The following is a 20873-nucleotide window of genomic DNA, read 5'->3' on the forward strand; positions in this document are numbered from 1 at the left end:
GTGCTGGGGTCACAAATGACATCTGGCCTAGGCCAGGCAGGCCTCTCAAACCTCCTCAGTGGACAAGGGTATAAAATGAAAAAGCCAGACTCAACTCCAGGATCTCAAAGGCCCTGTGGTCACTGGAGGGACAAACCGAGACGGCCTTCACAGAGGACATGCCAGCAGTCACACTGATAATAGCTTTGACTAAACGGTTAACACCAAGCATTCAGCGAACTGTCCAGACCTTCTAGGGAAAAAAGGTGAGGAGGCAAAGGTGAGTGGGTCATACCAAATGCCACTGTCAGTCCTGTCCACGCATTTATCTCCATGGTCAGGGGGCCTGGGGACATTTGGATTTCTTAACCATACCATAATACTCATGGAGACTGGATCAGCCCCTTTCCTATTTGTGCCACCCATGCTTGCCTCCCACCTGCAGGTTTTCACACAACCCCATTCTTTTCTCTGCCATTTGCGATTCTGATGCTCCATTGAACCCCATTTCCATCTCCAGCTACTTTCCTTCACTGGTGATATGCTATTACACACTTTGACTGCACATGCTCACCACCATGGAGACTGGAGCTGCTCCATTCCTGGAATCCTTAGCTTCTCAGGACCAGGTATTCCATGAAAGAGGCTTTCTAGAAAGCACCCTCATGTTAAGTGGTTTGATGTGCACTGATCATGTGGAAAGGAGTGGGCAGGAGTCAAAAAGGAACGTCCCCATCCACATAGTAGGCAGATTGTTTAGATGTCAAGTGCAGGGACCTTGGAGAGATGAGATTGCAGGCAGACGAATGTGGGGGCGGAGAGGGGAGTACAGAATGCAACTCTTGGAAAGATGCTCACTTCTGGGCAACGTAACCACCTGCCATAAAGGGCACGGATGGAATCAGGTAAAAATGTGAGAGCCTCATTACTCTTCTAGGCTATTCACCCTTAATCTTCTCTCTGTAAGAGCTGGAATTTGCATCTGTGCTCAAAATCTTTCCCCTTTCTGCTTCCTGGCAAAGCCTGTCTTGCTGTTTACATCTCTGCCCTTTCTGTAACTTGCACATTCCCTGGAAAACTAGTCATCCTAAGAACATGTCTTCCACACACTCACACTTCCTCCCAATGGGAGATAGAGGGGGCCTCTTATGACAAGGAGGTGCCTCTCACACCTGAAGAGCAACATGGATTCCAAAGCCTTTGATCAGCAGACTGAGGGAGGCAGCTCTGCTCTGGGGCTCTGCAGAGTCTCTAAAAGCAAATGAGACACAAAGCTGGGAGGAGAAGTTCAGGGTAGCTCCTCCTTCTGTGCTCCCACACTGAGCCTCAGCTCCATCCTGCCTTCACTTCCCGGGGCCCTGAGGATTTGGATGGGGCCCAGTAATCCCCCAGAAATGAGGCAGGAGCTGGAAGAAACCAACATAAGGGGTCTCATAGTAGTATCATTATTTCCAGAGCACCCACAGAGGTGGGATGCAGTCAGATGGCAGAAGAAGAGAAGGACAGGCTGCAGGCAGACCTTAGGAGAGCATCATTTCTGTGATATGGCAGAGACCCCCAAAATGCTTATTTAAAAAAACAGAGTGGGGGGAGAAGCAAGAGGGCCAGAAGAGGCTTTGATAAATTACTAAAAACTCAAATGAAAGCAAGGGATGGCGAGAACAGGGTGAAGGCAGAGTGCTGAATGGGTCAGGTCTTGAGTCCTCATAACCTTCTCTAGATTTTAGCTCTTTCCACTTGTGTTCAATGCAGGTGCCCTCACCCCACTGGCTGGACAGACAGTCCTCCTAAGCCTTTGCTTGACACATGAATTATGTGTCTTCCTCAGATAAGGCCAAAGGTTCAATCCTGACAAGGATTGGGTTCTGGGATGACAAGATGTTCTCCTTAATTCCCCAGGAAGTCATGCCTGTCATTGCAGTTGGGAGACAAGGCTTCCATTCCATTCCTTATAAAGACATGTTTTTTTCTTTAATAAATGCTACATGAAACTAGTCTTCATGTTTTTTCCCCTTGATCCACAACCCCATCATTCCATAAATAAAGTGATAACTCCAAAGCACACAGACTGCTTAGCAGGGTGGTCTGGGAAGAGAATCCGCAGACTGTGTGATGACCTCTGACACCACACTCTTCTCTGGAAAGCCATACTGGTCACACTGCTGCCCTCTGCCAAGCTCTTCTTTGCCCAGAAAAAGGTGTGCCCAGCTGTGCTTGGTCACCCCCATTCCTGATAAGTCTGAAGGGCTGGAAGTCGGCCTCCCACTGTGGAAGGAACAGGACTTCTGAGGTCTCCCAGATCTGTGTAATTGCCTTCTGATCTTGGGAACTTATTTAACTTCTATAAGCTTCTATTTTCTTATCAGAAAAGGGGAGATAACAATACCTACCTAGTAGCACTGTTAAGATAAAGGACCTGTCATAAAGTAAATGCAGGGAAAAAATAGAAACTACTATTGTTAGATTTTTATTATTTCCTCAATCATTACTCTGTCTGGTTACATTGTTGAAGGTAAACACTTCTCACTAGAGTGTTCAGGTAATAGAGGATTTAGCTCAAATTAATTTCCTGCCTGAATCAAACCTTTCAGAAGTACCCATTTTCATTTCGGCCATTGTGTAGAAAATCATTCTAGATCATGGTAGGTGCATTCTTGCTCTAGGGAATAATTGGGCACTTGGGTCACAGAGCATCTTTCATCATTCTGGTCAGCAGGTCTCATTATACAGCTGGGTTTTCATCAGATAGGCATTGAAGAAGGTTGAGCTGAAGGATTGGGCTGTCAAAACAACAACAACAAAACCCTACAAAGTAGCATGTCTTTTGTAGATTCCTTCTCTTTCCTAAAGGAAGGAGGAGGGAAAAGCACAGAATAAAGACAGATGGTTTTGAAAGTTGATGGAGGTTTTTGCTGTCTGTGCCTCCAGTGGATTGAAATAAAGAGGTCATGAGCTGGGGATGCTCTTTGGCATACGCTGGAGACAAGCTCTTCTTAGATGTTTTGCCTGAATAGACACAGGCTTCCCAGCAGGGAAAGAGATATTTGGCATTGTATCTAAACATACTAGATGAACAGAAGAGACTGTATTTTGGACTATAGGTATAAGCTATAAACACTTTCCTTTCCTGTCTCTCCCAATGCACAGAATTGACATAAAATCTCTCTCTTTTATTTGGGTATAAAATAGGTATAATGCATTAAGTACTAAAAAAGAAGCGGTAGGTTGGGTTAGTAACATACTTATTGATCACTTTTACTAATCATGTACTGCTATACAAAGCAGTTTCACATATATTTTTTTAATCTTCATAACAGCCTTATAGAACAGGTTTCATTATTCCCATTTTACAGGTAGGAAACTGAAGTTCAAGAACATTAGGTGATTTGGGCAAAGTCACACAGCTTATGAGAGGCAGAGCTAGGAGTAGAACCCAGGTCCTCCAAATTCAAAGCTTAGCCTTTTCATAAAAAGGAAATCGAGTCTAGAAGTAACTAATAATTGTAAAATACTATCATTGAAAGGGAGCAACTGAAGACAAATCTTTAGGCAAAATCATTTGCTTAGTATCACACAGCTCATTAGCAGCAAAGCCAAGTCTAGAATCCAGGATTCTTTGTACTACTCTGCTGACCCTTGAAGGAACTCCTTAAAGAATAAGAAATTCTCGGGGCTTCTGGGTGGCTCAGTCAGTTGGGCATCTGACTTCAGTTTGGGTCATGATCTCACAGTTCATGGGTTCAAGCCCCACGTTGGGCTTTGCTCTGACAGCACGGAGCCTGCTTGGGATTCTGTGTCTCTTTCTGTCTCTGCTCATTCCCCACTCATGTTCTCTCTTTCTCTCTCTTAAAACTAAATAAAATTTTAAAAAAGAATAAGAAGTTCTCAAGATATAATAAACTCTTGTTGAGCATGAATGAAAACCATTCATGTCTTCTCCTGTTTCCCTGATTAGGATCTTGTCATGGAAACTATAAATGGTGGTGGACATGAGGTCTCTAAACGGGCTGGCTGCTGTAAAATCACCAAGCACCATTCTTTTTTTTTTTTTTTTAATTTTTTTTTTTTAACGTTTATTTATTTTTGAGACAGAGAGAGACAGAGCATGAACGGGGGAGGGTCAGAGAGAGGGAGACACAGAATCTGAAACAGGCTCCAGGCACTCAGCTGTCAGCACAGAGCCCGACGCGGGGCTTGAACCCACGGACTGCAAGATCATGACCTGAGCCGAAGTCAGCTGCTTAACCGACTGAGCCACCCAGGCGCCCCAACCAAGCACCATTCTTTAGAGCTCCAGACTCCTCTGAGAAACTTAGATCTTTCTTGTATCTCTCTTATGTCTCTAGGACTCTGACACGAAGGCATGGAAAGTGACTACATTTGTTTTAAAAATCAAATGTAAAAAAGAACCAATTAAACATCATTACAACACTACCATATTTGAAAGAAAAATGTAAGATCTTAGAAGGAATTGTAGCAATACGTGAAAGACTACATGTTGATGTCTCTAAGCAACACCCTCCCCACCCACCCCTGTCTGCCAGAGATCTGGCTTATATTTTCATGGCAGTACAGCACATGAGCGTGGTTTTCATAGGGCTTAAACACAAAGACAATAGAGTTAGATGCTTGAATGACAATCTTGGTCCCACTCTTTGCTGGCAAATGTCTTCAACTCTTAATCCTCAGTTTCTCAACTACTAACTGGAGGGTGATAAGAACCATGGCTGAGAAGGCATCTGGGTGACTCAATTGGGTAAGTGTCCAACTCTTGATTTCGGCTCAGGTCATGATTTCACAATTCGTGGCACTGAGACCCCCATCGGGCTTCAAGGTAGTGCAGAGCCTGCTTAGGATTCTCTTTCTAACTCTCTCTCTGCCCCTCCCTGGCTCTCTCTCTCTCTCTCTCTTTCTCTCTCTCAAAGTAAATAAATAAACTTAAAAAAAAAAAAAAAAGAAGAACCATGGTTGAAACTGCTAGTTCTCCTCCCCAAAATCATTCTTTACCCTCTTCTTTGCTGAAAGAACTTTAGTGGGGATGGCAGTGTGCCTTGAATGAATACATTTGTGGCCTTCCTTGCAACTTTGGATGGAAAATAAGATGTAAGTGAAAGTCGTCATATGGGGATTCCAAAATTTCTCTAAAAAGAAATACTTATCTGGAAGGTGTTCCTTTTGATCTGCTCCCCATTTCTCTTCTTGCCTAGAACTCAAATAATGTGTCTGGAACTTCAGCAACCGTCTTGGATCATGAGGATTTAAGCCCTCTACCAACTGGGTGGTGGAAGAGAAAGAAAAAGGAGCCTGGTTCCATGATGGTCAAGAAATCACTATACCAGCCCCAACCTCCCACCTCCAGATTTCTTTTATATAAAGGAGAAGTGAATCTTTAAATCTTAATGTGCTTATTTAGAGACACTTGTATACAGTCAAATCTAATGCTGATCGAAGTATCTACATCAAAGACCTTTATGCTAAATAAATAAGATAATTCATATAAAGCATGTAGTGTCGGGCCTGACATTTAGTAATTACCCAGTAAATGTTAGTTGCTGCTACTGCTATTACTAATGCTCCATTAACTATGATTAGTACTAGACCACCAATCGCATTGTCTTATCTTCCCCGTGCTTCAGATGCAGTTTCCTTGAGAGCAAACCTTATATTATATTTCCGTTTGTATCCCCCATAGGCCTGCCAGCTAGGCCCTGCACGCAAATTTTCTTAAAGCCATCTTCTACTTCAGTTTATTTTTTAGCTAAATCAGCTGAGGAGAATCCAGCTTATCAATCATTGATAACAAAACCTGGAGCAAAAGGTCCAATTTTTATATAGGTGTCTGTATTTCCTAATTCTCGTTTTAAAGTATGTATTGTCTTCTTTACATGTGAATTAGCTACCGGTTTCGTTGAGGTGTGTTGTTAACAAAACATTATCTTTATTTACCAAAAAAATGTGCAAAAAATCATGGCAAGTCTGCCTGTTGGACCCCAAAACCATCTGCCACGCCCCTTCACCCATGTCTAGCAATCTCACTGTTATTGTAGCTATTGTTTATTGAGCACTAACTATGAACTTGGCATGAGGCTAAGCCTTTTATGTACCTTGTCTGAGTCAACTGCTGATATCAGTCCCGTGGGAGAAAGTATGATTGCCTTCACCCCTTCCTGTAGTTTAGTATAATGAATGTCAGCTTTCCAAACTCAAGCCTAATTACAGAAGATGTTTCTTAAAAGATTTGAGCCTATAGAAAACTCACAGAAGTTTCCCTTTCTTCTGTATTTACGTCCGTTTTCGGAGACTTATGTAGAGAAGAAACAGTTTTCAAAAGAGAGAAGGAGGCTTAATTCATTTCCTTTTTCCTCCAAAATAAACTCTATTTTTCAAAAATGAGGTTCATAATCACTTGTTAGAAACAAACCAAACCCTTAAGGGTCCGTAGGAACTTTACATCCTGAGTAAGAGGGAAATATTCATGATACTTGAGGAAAGCATGAATTGAGGAAGGCTTTAGAAAAATATCTTCCTTCCCCGTCCATTTTCTTGCAAGATCTCCTCACTCCCCAGGCATGCCTGCGTCCACCCTTACAATTCACAGCCCTCCATTCCACACCTGGCTCTTTCCATATTTCTAATTCAGACACATTCTTTGTCTCTTGTGCCTTTTCTGCATGTTAGCTTCCATGCAATAACTTTGAAGTAAGAATACTGATTTTCTGTGTCAAGTTAAACGCATACAAATAAGCCAATACCCTGATTATGACACTGGCATCACCATAAATTTGTTTGGGGGCACCAAGGACCAGCTGATCCTGCAAAAACTACTCTGCGGACCGATTTGACACAGACACGCCGTTCAACTCGATACTGTTTTGAAAAGCCACGTTGAAATCAAAGTGTTTTCCCAGGCTCTTGAAGTGCCCGGGTCAAGAATGCTGACAATCTGCTGTCAGAGAGCGGCTGTCAGCATCCTCCTATCAAGCCCTTCCAGTCATCACTTGCAGAAGGACAAGCAGGCAGCCCGCTGCCTTGTGACAAGCTCTGTGACTCCGGGAGGGAGCCAAGTGCTATGAATGAAGCCCTCTAAAAGGTCATTTTATGTAAGAGGAAATAACGGCGTCACCCAGGGTGCATACACAACTTTTTAATCAAAAACCTTTTTACTGGATGCTGAAGTAGTATACTTGTTAACGATCCCTCTTCTTTTCTCTCCCCAATCCTCTCACTAAAAGGTAGGATTCTGAAATCTCTAAGTTATCTGGTTTGGGTATTGAATGTCCTATGTTAGGTCAGACACTCTTACTTATGATTGAACTTGGGGCTATGTGGATTACACTCACCCAGTTCCCTAAAAGGGCAGCGACAAGTCTTGCCATTCTACCTATTAGGATTTCACGGATGCCCAAGGATCCATCACCCTCAGCAAACTTTTCAGGGAGTACTGCTTCTGACACCTACATGGCCAGGCTAGAAAAACCAGTCAGCTACCTCCTCAAGTAACTGTATAAACATTCAAATCACTTCAACATTCTCAGCTTCGCAGATAATTTCAAGACCTCAGGGGTGACTAGTAATACTGGAAACATTCCATGAATAGTTCAGAAGTCGTATGATAAAATAAATTCCAAATAGCTTTTTAACCCAATGTCTAAATAAATGATTTTCAATAAATTAAATATATACATAAAAATATATTATGTAGATATACCTTTTGTGAATTTTCCTCTTGCTTAAGGTTTCTGTTAACCCATATGGATTATATTTGAAAGGTTTAAGTCACAACTCACTTTTTAAAATTGTGGAATTAAATTAAGTGTTTATTTTCAATATCTATAAACTTCTTAAGATGGTCTATGTAATTTAAACAAAAATGTGTACTTTTGGGGGAAAAGATATGATGTCTGAATTCTTCAAGTGACGATCCACAAGAAGGACAACACCTTGAATTTACATAAATTATCTTCCATACCTCACAAAGTAGTGGTACAGTGGGAAAAGCATTAATTAAGAATCAGGGAAGTTGGGTGCCTGGGTGGCTCAGTGGTTAAACTCAGGTCATGATCTCACAGTTGGTGAGCTCGAGCCTGGCATCTCTCTCTGTTCCCTTTCCCCTCTCTCTCTCATTGCCCCTCAAAAAAAAAAAACAAAAAACAAAACAAAAAAAAACATCAGGGAACTGGATTCTAATCTGACATTGACTTTAACTGGCTGTGTGACCGTGGGCAGGCCATTGACCCCTCTTAGCTTCATTTTTTCATCTGCAAAAAAGGGAAAGATTAAGGAGACTCTGTCTAAACTCCTAAAATTCCATTTTCCCCCCTGGTGTCAAACTCACCTCTCCTCTAGGAGAGGTATTATTGCCTACCACTGTATAGAAGGCAAATACAAAGGAGGGTCCACTAGCTATTGAGACAGCCATGCAGCTTCCAGTAGCTGCCGGGCACTTTTTCTAGGCATCAGGATCGAACTAGAACTTCTGGCAATATTTACAATTATTGAATAGTGAGCCTCTGCCTTGTAGAAGGATCACATTCACTCTCACACAACTCATATATTGATATCGACCTTAAGAGTCTCCTTTGTTGGGGCGCCTGGGTGGTTCAGTCAGTTAAGCAGCCAACTTCTGCTCAGGTCATGATCTCGCAGTTGGTGAGTTCGAGCCCAGCATCGGGCTCTGTGCTGACAGCTCACAGCTTGGAGCCTGCTTCAGATTCTGTGTCTCCCTCTCTTTCTCTGCCCCACCCCAACTTACACCCAGTCTCTGTCTCCCTCCCTCTCTCTCTCTCTCAAAAATAATCATTAAAAAAAAAAAAAGAGTCTCCTTTGTTGTCACAAACTAAGGGTACAGTTACTGAGACCTAGCCATTCCCTCCAGTGGTGGTGTTAGAACAGGGCAACAGGAAATTGCAGAGGGATCTGTCTCTACCACAGACCACTGCTTTGTAATACGAGTTCAGGCAGGGTGAGGCTAAACCTCAAAGCTTGGAGGAAGTTAAGTCTGCCCAGTACTGTTTCAGATGTCACATTCCACAACAAAAAACTGACCGACCTGCCTTCATTAGCCATGAAAGTTACCAGCAAGAAAAGTGAACCACATACACACACACACACACACACACACACACACACACGTGCACATAAATAATGGGAATTACTTAGAAGGATCTTTAAAGGTAGGTATGCGTTGACAACTGCAGCCAAGCTTTGTAGAAATGAGCATTTCTTCAACAGTGAAAAACTAGAAAGAGAATATACCTAAAACTGTTACAAGTTTGGCTTCCTTGACTGTGATTAGTCACAAAGCCGGTCTGCTCTTTTGAGGTGATGAGTCAGCCCTGACGGAGTCAAGCTGCACTACTTGGTAGAATTTGCTACAGCAACGTTCAAAATAATTGCAAAATAACTGACCTGTGTGAACTATGAGCGTCGGGCGAGAGCCAGCGGAGGACAATGACATAATTAAAACGTTGAGCCTCCTCAAGAGTCATTTCCTGTTTCTTTCTGCACAACAGTCGAATACTCATTCATCGGGCTGTGTGGCCCTACGGGATGGCAGTCCGTGTTTGCTCACTCTCTTATAAATGACTCTGGCAGGGTTTTGAGAGTATGCAACATAACCACATGGACTATTTTTCAAGTTTTCATTTCTGGAGTCTAAGCAAACATCAACTGCTTCAGGTAAATGCCCTGGCAGGGAATAAGCCACTTCCACATCTACTCTATCTCGGAGCAGTTAATTGTGACCTATCAGGTAACAAAGTGGACCTCCCTCTGTCCTCAGGTGCTAACGATCTCTTCAAACTAAAGTCAGATTCGAAACAACCCTTCTCAGACCAAGAAGACCTGCCTACATCCCCAATCCACCCACATCCCTGAAATCTCCAAAGTCCTCTGGCCCCCACCTATGCCATCTTTGAGACCCAGACTCACTTTGTAGGCATTCAGGACCCAGGATCTAGAACACTCACACCATGACACTTGTTTGCCTTTCTATGTGGCAAGAGTTTCCAACAAGGTTCTGAAAAAGAAGCAAAGCAAGTAATAACACCTGTTCAATGGCCAGTGAGTTCATTCCTCAGGTTTTCCTCTGTCAATAATTCTGGATAGTCTCAGTATTATGTTCACATGATTCTTTTGACTCTAATGTAAGTATAAATTTGGCTCAAATTCTACAAAAAGAAACCTAAGAATTACTTGATGCTATTTTTTTTTTAGTTGCAATAACCTTCTACTTCTTAAATCCAAATTATTTGGATTGGAAAACACATATGTGTATTATATATATATATATATATATATATATATATATATATTTAATATCTATAGGTATAACAAAATTATAAATATAGTATCTAATCTCTCTTAAAATGGTATCCAGATAGTAACAATGTTTTCATTTGCATAAAACTTTCCTGTAAGTAAAGTGGTTAAGTGATGGCTCTGGGACTCGAACTCATGCAGATTTCACTTACAATTCATAGTGTGTCCATAATATCTCCTCAAGGGCAGGGCTACTATTCCGACTTAAAATGAGCAGACTAGGGCTCAGAGAGATGAAATGAGCTGCCTAATGTCACATGACTGAGCAGAGTCGGAACTAGAATCCACGTCCTTGCTCTTTTCAATATGATGAACACGTGAAGATATTTATTGCAGCAATATTGATAATAGCAAACAAACAGGAACTAATGGGGCACCTGGGTGGCTCAATCGGTTGAGCATCTGACTCTTGATTATGGCTCAGGTCATGATCTCATTGTTCGTGGGTTGAGGCCCAAGTCGGGCTCCGCACTGACAGCATGGAACCTGCTTGGGATTCTTTCTCCCTTTCTCTCTGCTCCTCCCCCTCTCATGCAAGTGCTCTCTCTCTCTCTCTCTCTCTTTCTCAAAATAAATAAATAAACTTTAAAAAGGAAAACAGGAACTCACTAGATGACAGTAGGAAAATTGATGAAATAATATATCAAAACAATGGGATACTATGTTGCCATATGACTTTAAATAATAATAATTAGGATGACAGTTACTATGCTTATTTGTTGAATGCTTACTTTGTGACAGGAATAGCAATAGCCCTTTATGTGAACCACCTAGTATTGGGTTCACAACTCTGCGAGACAGGTACTATCATTGTCTGCATTTTACACATGAAAACTGAAGCTAAAATAAATTACTTGCCAAAGGGGACTCAACTAATAAGAACGAGACGATCTGATTCTAAAGCATGGTTTCTCAACTTTGGCACTATTGACATTTTGAGCTAAATAATTCTTTGTTGTGAAGGTCTGTCCTGAGCACTGTGAACACTGATACCCAACCAGTTGTGAAAACCAAAGCGTTTTGAAAACAGTTCTGGAAAACCACCAGTTGTGAAAACCAAAAATGTCTCCAAATATTGTCAAATGTCTCCCGGGGAATGAAATCTCCCCAGGTTGAGAGCTTCCACTCTAAAGTATAGGCCTAACCATTATGTTATGTATATACATTTATAAATACACATATATATATATACATACATATATAAATATGTGTATTCATACATTCTTCCTATATATCTTCATGCACAGACATAGTCATAGATGGGGTTCCCTGAGAAATAGGTTCTGAGACTCTCAGATTTGATTGCAGGAGATTTTGGGGGGAAGAAGGGGAGGGGGGTCAGTGTTCCTGGGAACCTCAGCTGTGAGGGAACAAAGGAAACAAGATTGGGCAGAGGGAGAGTTGAACTGCAGTGCAAATTCACTGTTGAGACAGGCCCCAACAATTCTATAGGGGTGCACCCAGGTGGCTCAGTTGGCTGAGTGTCCAACTTTTGATTTCAGTTCAGGTCATGATCCCAGGGTCTCGGGATAGAGTCCCATGCTGAGAATGGAGCCTGCTTAACATTCCCTCTCTCTTTCCTCTCTCGCTCTCTCTCTCTCCCTCTGCCCCTCCCACCCTGTTCCTGCACACTCTCTCTCAAGAAAAAATTTTAAACATTAAAAGAATAAACACCAAAAACCAATTCTATAGGGAGCTATAGAATTTTCAGAGAAAATTGCCTTCAAGCTAATCACTAGGTACCATTTCTCATCCTCCGGGGGGCTATGGAAAATCCAACACATATTCATTAGCATTCTGGAAGCTAGTTGTTTCATCAAAAGATCTTAGGGAATTACTATCTTCTTTATTAAAAACTCCCAGGTAATTTTTCAAAAAGAATTCCCAACCTTGAAAATGGTCCTTTCCTTCCCAGAATGGCCATGGCCTTCATAACAGCCAAGGCCTTTAGAACTTTTCTCCTAGGGGGACCACACTGTATGCACCACGTAAGGCCGCCAAAAGATGCACAGATTGGTCATCTCCATAGATACTTTATTTGAAATGGAATGCATTTTGAAAATATGAAAAATAAATCACATCTCTCCAAAATCATTTGAGACATATTTATACAAACTATGACCACACTATTGAGTTCACAAATGGGATACTTTCTAAAGCATTTGGTACCTGGTGATGCTTGGTTTTCAGAAGCTGACATCTGCATATTCTAAGACTTTAAGATCGACAGCGGCATGTAACGGACCATCGCGTCCTCTTCTCAAAATAAATACAGTGATCTCGAAGAACCACCTATTATTAAAATCTTCCTCAAAGCCTAACTGATCACCGACAGGTCGGCTGAAGAGCAGGCTGGGGAAGGTCTCACAGCTTTTCTGCTTTTCTGCGGATGTTTCCAGAGCCCTTCCGCTGCCCTCACTGGACAATAATGTCCTGGCAGGAAAACCCTGTTGGCTCCTATCCTCCATTCGGCAAATGTCCTGCCAACAAAGTCACAGACCACTTTGTCATCCAATCTCCTGTAAATCTAGATTGGCTGCTCAACACCGCAGATGAAAAAGTCACCCTTCGAATTGTGTCAAGAATTTAGAAAACAGTTCTCTAAAACCCATTCACCAGAATTCCACAATTAATACATCTTAGGTTGCTTTAAGTGAACAGGTATATTTCTCTCGGGAGAATCGCTGATATACTCAATATCAAGCTCTGTAATCCCCAAATTTAAATATGATTCTGCTGCTGAAGGCAGTTTATTGGTAAAGCAAAAGCAAATTAGTTTGACCCAACGAAGAGAGAAGGGATGTTCACAGGCCTGGTTTCACCTACAGAGCTCTGGGATCCATGGGATTGCTGGCTCCAGCTTCACTCAAGCCTCAGACCCTCTTCTCAGCCTGCAAATGATTGGAGCCAAGCTAAAACCAAGTCGCTTTCCCCGGGGAACAGAAAACAAGCAGTGTGCTCCCACCCACACACTGGCAACACGCTCGCGGAGCGTCAGATTTAAAGTGAGGGGTCTGTAAGAGAAATACAGCATTAGTACACCAGAGCAGGAAGGAGTTAAAGCGGGCCTTTGGGTTTAAGCCAGATTTCCTCACGGTGTTTACGTGGAAAGGGATCTCCTTTAAGCAATGAGTTGAGGTTGAGTTTTTTGTTGTTGTTTAAACCTCCATTGGAAAAAAAACATGTGAAGTGAAATTATACAGTTAGTTTGGTTTCTGCCATGATGAGAGAATCCCAACTTCCTCTATGACGAAAATGTTCATTTTGAAAGGGTCCTTTATAACCGTTTACTCCCTGACCTCAGCACTCCCTGTAGGGCATACGCAGATAGATCTACGTGCATTTCTGCTAAGAAAGTATGTCTAAGGAGCTTCGTCATGAGGCTTAGCCTGCCTGGTATTACTTGTTCTTGGGGAAGGACAAGAAAGCAAGTGAAGGAAGCACTGTGTGAGGCAAGAGAAACCACCTCCTGGATACTGGGAGTTACATATTTTTTCCTTCTTTCATTAATTTGTCTCCACAAATAGTTACTGAGCTCGCTGTGTACAAGGCCTCGGTGTCAACCCAAGTTCAAGGACAAAAGTTCAGTTTCCAGATGGGGACATTCCTTTTAGTTTTTCCAACTTTTTACATTGTGTTTATTTAAGGGGTGCGTCTTCTATGGACCTGCCCCTTCCCCTTTCCTTGTCTTGGATTGAAAGAATCATTTTTACCTTTTCCCATGAAGGTGATTTGTCAGGCCTCAGAATACCTTAAGTGGTTTGTATCATTTTCTTAGAGAATATGGTAGAATTCTGCCACTGCAAATCACATTAAGTGATTTGCATTTGTGTTTTGTTTTGGTAAGCGTGCTTTTTTTGTTGTTGTTATTCTGAAAAAATTATTCAGCCACAATCATTTCAAAGTGTCAAACAACAAAAAACATCCTATTCCTCTCCTTCCTAATTTCTGAGGTTTCACAGGTAAATGCTAAGAGGGGTTCAGACGAGAGAGCCACTAAGAGGGCCAACTCAATGTAAATATCACAGCAGACCAAGGAATAAGGGCTGTGGAAAGACAAGATAAAGAACCATGATTCTGGTGGCCCCATTAACAACCATAGCCACTGTGGTGGGGGAGGGGAGGGAGTGCCAGAGGATTCCAGCAGCAGCCGGGAGGGAGCCCAGGCAGATTTTTTTTCAACAATACTACCTGGCCTATATGTAATCTAACAACGTAACAAATGTCTTTTAAAAGCCTACGTGAATCTCAATTTTAAAAATATTTGGTATGGACTTTACTATTTTTATAGCACAAAACTTGACATAAAAAACTGCGGTTTAATTGGGGGTTATATGATCTGCATGTATTAAAATGACAGTACAAAGAGGCATTCTCTAAAATGCACAGCAGTAGTTTCTCAGAAGCCAAATCACACTTAAGAACTCTTCAGATTTGCTGTCTGAGTTGCCTGTATCCTGTATATATAAAATCTTTACAGCGTATTTTCACAACCGTGCCTTAGCCACTGAAAGCGAGAGCCCAATTCAGTTCTGCTTGTCATTTGCCTGACTTGTAGTCTTGCCCCACAACTTTTCAGATTCGGGTTGTGATCTCAAAGTTTCATCATTTCAATATTGCGCTAAACAGGAATCTGATCTTGAGACTCCTTTCTAGATGGAAGGAGAATAAAGACATCTCTAGCATAAAATTCTATTTTCATTTCTTGACCACATAACATAGCAATCGCCTAATCCTGACCATTCCAATTTGAGTGCTGGAAAAATACTGATCAAGACTTTGCGGAAAAGGTAATGGGAAACAGAGACTGTCAGTAAAGCCATGCAGATAGGAAGTGATTTTCAGCCCCAGGAAGATTTGGTATCAACTATGCTCTTTTTAAGCTTAAGTAGCATCTGCCCTTGTGGATTCTGACCATCCTTTTGATTTGACACAGAGGAGGGCTTGTTCTACCTTTAAAAGCGCATCCTCCCCCCGCCACCCCGCCCCTCAGACTCCTGAACAAGTGGCTGCTAAAACAAGACTGGGTTGTTTTCTCACTGAAAATCCAGTGTTTATCCTGTCCTTCCTTTTTCAATTTCTGAGTTTAGCTAACCTAACTACAAAACATAGAACCCTCAAATTTCTCACAGAGCCATGAAAAGTAAAACAGTGGGTTTCTCTGATCAACGTTATTTTCAGTATGAATACCTAAAAGCAATGACCCCTGGTCCTTTGAAATATTTACAAACTGTATTTTAAGCTATGAGATTCTAGGGTGTATTTCTAGACCCTAGGGTAAAAGGGTCAGAAAACGTGGTTCAAGTAGAGCATGCGAAGATCTTCGAGAAGGGTAATCTCTCGTGTGGATAAGAGCACAAATGTTCTCTTAAGCAAGCTGAATGGTTTTCTTTCCCCCGCACTGTGTTTTTTGAAAGGAAACACCTAAGGCAGTCATACTCAGAAACCATGGAAATCTCCTTACTAAGCCCTTCAAACGGATGATACAAGCAAAGCTTTTCCTACATTACACCCAGCCCTACCGTACATTCAAGATATGCTCATCCTGCTGTCACCTTGGGTTATGGTTTAAATATTTGGAATTAGATATCACTACTATGAATTTCCTTTTAGAAAAGCAGTTAGATTTTCATAATTACACAATTTTGAACACTTAGCTTTCTTAAACTTCTACAGAAAATATATGTCTAAAGAAAAAATCTCAAAAAAAAAAAATGAAGTAATATCAGAGTTTAATTTCAACCACCTGGCATAACAATGAAAGTGTCAGACCTTCTGAAAATGCCTAGGAATATCGAATGAGTTCTTAATGGTTTTCCCCTCCACCGCCCTTCTACTTTTTTCTTTTCCAGGATCAGAACTTACTAGGGAATAGGTTTTTGAAAATAAAAGTTTCTCTTTTGGAAAACGGCCTACATTCAGAAATGTCTTAAAACAAGCATTAAAAAAAACTAATAAATAATCATAAATCAAAATACATTAAAATAAAATTACAGTACATCATCGCTCCTAGAAGGTCCACCATACTGGAAGAGCCTTTCAAAGGTTCATAAATAAAGCCTTCTGGACTGAAACCGTCTCCTGCATTGTGATGAAGAGTATGCAGAAAACTAAGAGGAAATCTCAAGTTATCAGTCGGGTGAGGTCCAAACTACTCGATCTCGTGCAGGGCGGGGAGACTTTTGTTTTCGATTCAAGTGAAGACAATAGACAGGTGTTCGTCCCACTTCAAGTCCTCAAAACCTGGAAAGAAATGACAGGCAATGAAGTAAGTGGCTCAGAATCCTCCACAACCCAGTTCTCTTCGGGCCAGTCCGGTGCACAGAGCGTGCTCGGAAAGACACCGGGGTCTCTCCCTCGAGTGCCCAGACACAGCGAAGCGGCGCACGTGGGAAGCGACGGAGGGAGCCCGCGGCGTGGCTGGGAAGCGCACCACGGACCCCCGCGCGGGCCAGGGTCGGGAGGAGGCCGGTCCGCGAGGCCTCCCAGCCTGGCCCGAGTTCCCCATCCTCCCCTCTCTGCCCGGCCTTTCCAGGCTCCAGCTTGCTTCCCTTCTTTCCACATCTGCAGAAACTAGTAATAATTTCTCATTTTCCTCTCCAAGCGCCAAACCCGTGACTTAGGCTTCCTACTCCTCCGCACAAGACCTACTCCTCGGAAAGGCCCTGAGTAGCCCGCGTTGCCGGGACCTTACCTTGTCTGGCCCGGGTGCTGCCCCCTTCAGGCAGAGTTGGAGGTGCTGCGGAGGAGCCGGTGGCCGTGCGGCTGCGAGAGCGGTTGTGAGAGCGGTTGTTGGTGCGAGTGCGGTAGTTGGTGCGGGTGCGGGTGAGGGTGCGGATGCGGATATGGGTGGAGCGGCTGGGGCTTGGGTTGGGGCTGCGGCTGAGATTGTGTCTGGGGCTGAGGCTGAGGCTGGGGCTGGGGCTGGGGCTGGGGCTGGGGTTGGGGTTGGGGCTGCGGCTGCTGCTGCTGGACCAGGTGCTGCTGCTTCTGCCGCGTGGACTTGACCGCCAGGATAGCCTGACGGTTCTTGTACTGCACCATCTGCAGCGTGATCTCGGCGTTCCAGCCCTGGTCCTGCGGGCACCGAAAGTCGATCTCCTTGCCCTCGGCCATCACCACAGTGAAGTACATATACTTGCCCTTGCGCTCCACGCAGTCCACGGTCTTCATGTTGGAAAAGTGCAATTCCTTGAGCTTGACCGGCGGCTCGAGGCTGGCCACGGCGGGCCCTCCGGGTTGGGACGGTTCGGCCGGCCCCTGCCCGGGCTGTTGCTGCTGCTGCTGCTGCTGCTGCTGCTGGTGTTGGAGCTGCTTGGGCGGGATGAGCAGCAGCCCCTCCTCAGTGAGGATGCAGCACTTTTTCTTCCAGAGCTGCAGCAACCCGTCGCTGCGCTTCTCCAACACACCCTCCTTCAGCGCTTTGCAGCCGCTGCTCTCCAACATCCTCCCGGCATAGGGAGGGGCGCCGATCGGCTCGGCCTCTCTACTTCCAGCCGCCCGGGCCGGGGGCAGCAGCAGCAGCCGCGCGCCGTCCTCGCCCCAGCGGCTCCCGCGGCCGCCTGCCCGGAGCGCGCAGAGAAGGCTAACGCGCAGGAAGCAGAGCGACGGCGGCGGAGGCGGCTCGGGGTCCGGGCAGGAGGGCAGCCGCGTCCTGATGCGCCACAAGGTCCCGGAGCAGCGAGCCTCCGGGCCTCTGCCGTCCTCTTGCGAGCGCTCACTGAAAGGCACTGGCCGGGCCCCCTCGCGGCGCTTTTGAATGGGCCATCCCCCCCACCCCCGAGTGACACCCAGCGGAAAAGGCGGCTCCTGGCGCCCGCACCGCGGGGGAAAGCCCAGCTCGGAAAGGCGCTCTGCTGCCGGCGCACGCCTCATTAACTTGGGGCCTTTCCAAAGCGGGCCGCGTCCACGCCCCCCGCATCTCTTGCTCCGCCTCCCGCCGCCCACTCTCTTCCGCGCTCGTTCCCTGCGCTGGCTGCAGGGACTCCAGCCCCGGAAACTCCTCGTCTGTGCGTAGGGCGACGGCCCTGGGCGCCCCAGCTGCCCGGCGACGAGTGCCGACACCCAGAGGGCGCCGAGAGGCCATCCTGCCGTCCCGCCTATCCCGGCCGGCGGGGCTCTGTGCTAACAGCCTCAGAAAATGAGCATAGGGCTGCGAGGGTGGGTACGGCTACCAGACAGTGCCTGGAATGCCGAGCTGTCTCGCTGCCCTCGGGGACCAAACCCAGGCATTCGCGATGAGCCCGGAGATCTCGCAAAGCCAGTGTCCGAGGGAGGAGGCTGGGGGTAAGGCTCGCGAGCCGCGGAGTCCCGCGGAAGTGTGAGTCCCCCGGACCCTACGTAAACAGCTCAGGGCACAAAGGCCCCAGAGGACACGCTGTCTTCACACTCCTATTTGCTCACAGTCGTTAACTAGCTCTTCTTGGAGCAGAGAGGGCGATCAAGGCCATAGCGCTACGTATGTCCGGTTTGGAAGGGTTAGAGAAGGGGGACTCACTTCACAGGACGTCTGGCCTTCCTTTTCTCGACCCGGGACCTCCGGCACTAGCCAATCTTTACCCGGGACACAAGCTCTCCGGATTCCTTCTTGACCCATCCGTACGGGCCTGCAACATCTCACAACATTAACTCAACTCCAGTTACAAATCCGGGGACTGTCCAGGGCTGAGAAACCTCACACTTTAAGGCACAGCTTAGCCCTCCAAACAGCCGGTTGGCTTCCACGGGTCTCTCTTTGGGAACGCCTAACGGGCCAGATCTGTTTTTGCAATCTCACTTATCTGTGACCTGGGGGAGGTAATGCTGTACTCGCCCGTAGCTCCCTCCTACTACACTCATTTTTTAAAAATTCTATAGAAATTCTGGAAAACAAAACAAAATAGAGCACAAACCGAAACCAAACCTCTTGGTGGGGAAATTCATTAAGTAAACAGACCCAGCTGTGAATCGACCCTGAGGATACAGAGAAGAAACACGAAGAAATGAAGAATGGACAAACCCGAGTTGGCCAAAGTAAGAGGAAAGACTGCTCCTTGTGCCCAAGAAAGATGGGAGGAGTTAGCTCATCAGCTAGTTTCCTACGGCTGAAACAAAGAATTCAACAAGGGAAGAAATGAGAGATGAGCTTGTGGGAGGAAGAGTCAAATCCTTTATGTCATGCGAAAAATTTCCAACTGAATCCCAAGGTAATTGAAAACACAGGATAACTTTTAAACACGGGAGAGTCCTGAATCTTAACGTAAGAAACAGTGTCTTAGCAAATGAGACAATTCCAGCACCGTCCTTAGTCCCACTGAATTGCATTTGGCAGGTTCTCAGCGCCTTCCAATTGTTAATGGAGAAAGGCAAGTATTTGAATCATATAAAGATTTCTAGTAACATTGTTTAAAAATGAACAATTCCGTGTACCAGTGACAAACCCTGCACCTCACAGCTCGCTTCTCTGCTTGCCTTCGCAGGACAAGTGAACATTCCAGGGAATTTCTACATGACCAGCTGTTCATCTTTTTAACAGAATGCCATTCTTCTGCTCATTTGGGAAGGATAGTGTGCAATTTAGAGTCTCTGAGAGAAGGTGTAGTTGAGGAAGACGTTTCATGTGGAGAAATGATACAATACAAACCTTGGGTAAAAAACTAAGATGTAATCTTGAAGTGGCAAGCCATTTTCTTAGAAGGGATGTTTGGTGTTATCTAACCTTACGCAGCTAATCAGGATGGGGCAGATGCATTCTAAATTACTTCAAAATGTCTGAAAACCAGCATGGTTTTCAAAAGCACTTACTTTAACCAGATACTTTACCACTCCATTTCCAGCTGGGTATTTCACAATGATTTAGTCAGTGTACAATGTGCCTTCTCTGACCACAGTGCATCGATTACTGGAAATCGCAAGTGTGTAGGAATCTTGGAGCTCAGTGACAACTTTGCTCTTAGTTTACTTCAAAAGTCACTACCAGGGGCGCCTGGGTGGCTCAGTCGGTTGAGCGGCCGACTTCGGCTCAGGTCATGATCTCGAGGTCCGTGAGTTCAAGCCCCGCGTCGGGCTCTGTGCTGACAGCTCAGAGCCCGGAGCCTGTTTCAGATTCTGTGTCTCCCTCTCTCTGACCCTCCCCCGTTCATGCTCTGTCTCTCTCTGTCTCAAAAATAAATAAACGTTAAAAAAAAAAAAAAAAAAGTCACTACCAATTCACAAAAATGGCCCCCTTGGCCATTTTTTAAAAAGACCATGAAATAAATTCACACACACATACAGAAATAAATTACAGGAAATAACTGTAACCCAAATACTGCAACTTTAGCCATAGATATAATGAGACTCTACAACTGTCACTTACAAGTTACTAAAGTTGAGAAAGCACACTAATGAAATCATTGCTTTGGTAACCAATTTGAAATGGCGGATTTAAACTGTCTACATCAGGTTGTACATCAGCAACACCTGACCCAGTTGGTTTTCCCCTCTTGGATAGCTCTTCACCTGGCTTCCAGGACATTGCTCTAGTTTCCCTTCTACCTCCCTGGTCACTGTCTCCGGATCCTCTGCAGCTTCCTCCTCTCCCCCCATCGTTTAGT

At 44.5% G+C, this 20873-nt stretch overlaps 1 protein-coding gene across 1 annotated transcript; it reads right to left on the bottom strand.

Moving 5' to 3' along the window:
- Nucleotides 1–14598: 14598 nt before the first annotated feature.
- On the bottom strand, nt 14599–18530 carry PHLDA1 (pleckstrin homology like domain family A member 1). Its single transcript, XM_042947204.1, has 2 exons — nt 16994–18530; nt 14599–16542 (listed from the first exon to the last, which is right to left on the bottom strand). Exon 1 carries the CDS (start codon nt 18172–18174, stop codon nt 17020–17022), a length of 1155 nt encoding a protein of 384 aa, XP_042803138.1. The 5' UTR covers nt 18175–18530; the 3' UTR covers nt 14599–16542; nt 16994–17019.
- Between the last annotated feature and the right edge of the window lie 2343 nt (nt 18531–20873).

Source organism: Panthera leo, chromosome B4, assembly GCF_018350215.1.
Source record: "Panthera leo isolate Ple1 chromosome B4, P.leo_Ple1_pat1.1, whole genome shotgun sequence".
Taxonomy (NCBI): domain Eukaryota; kingdom Metazoa; phylum Chordata; class Mammalia; order Carnivora; family Felidae; genus Panthera; species Panthera leo.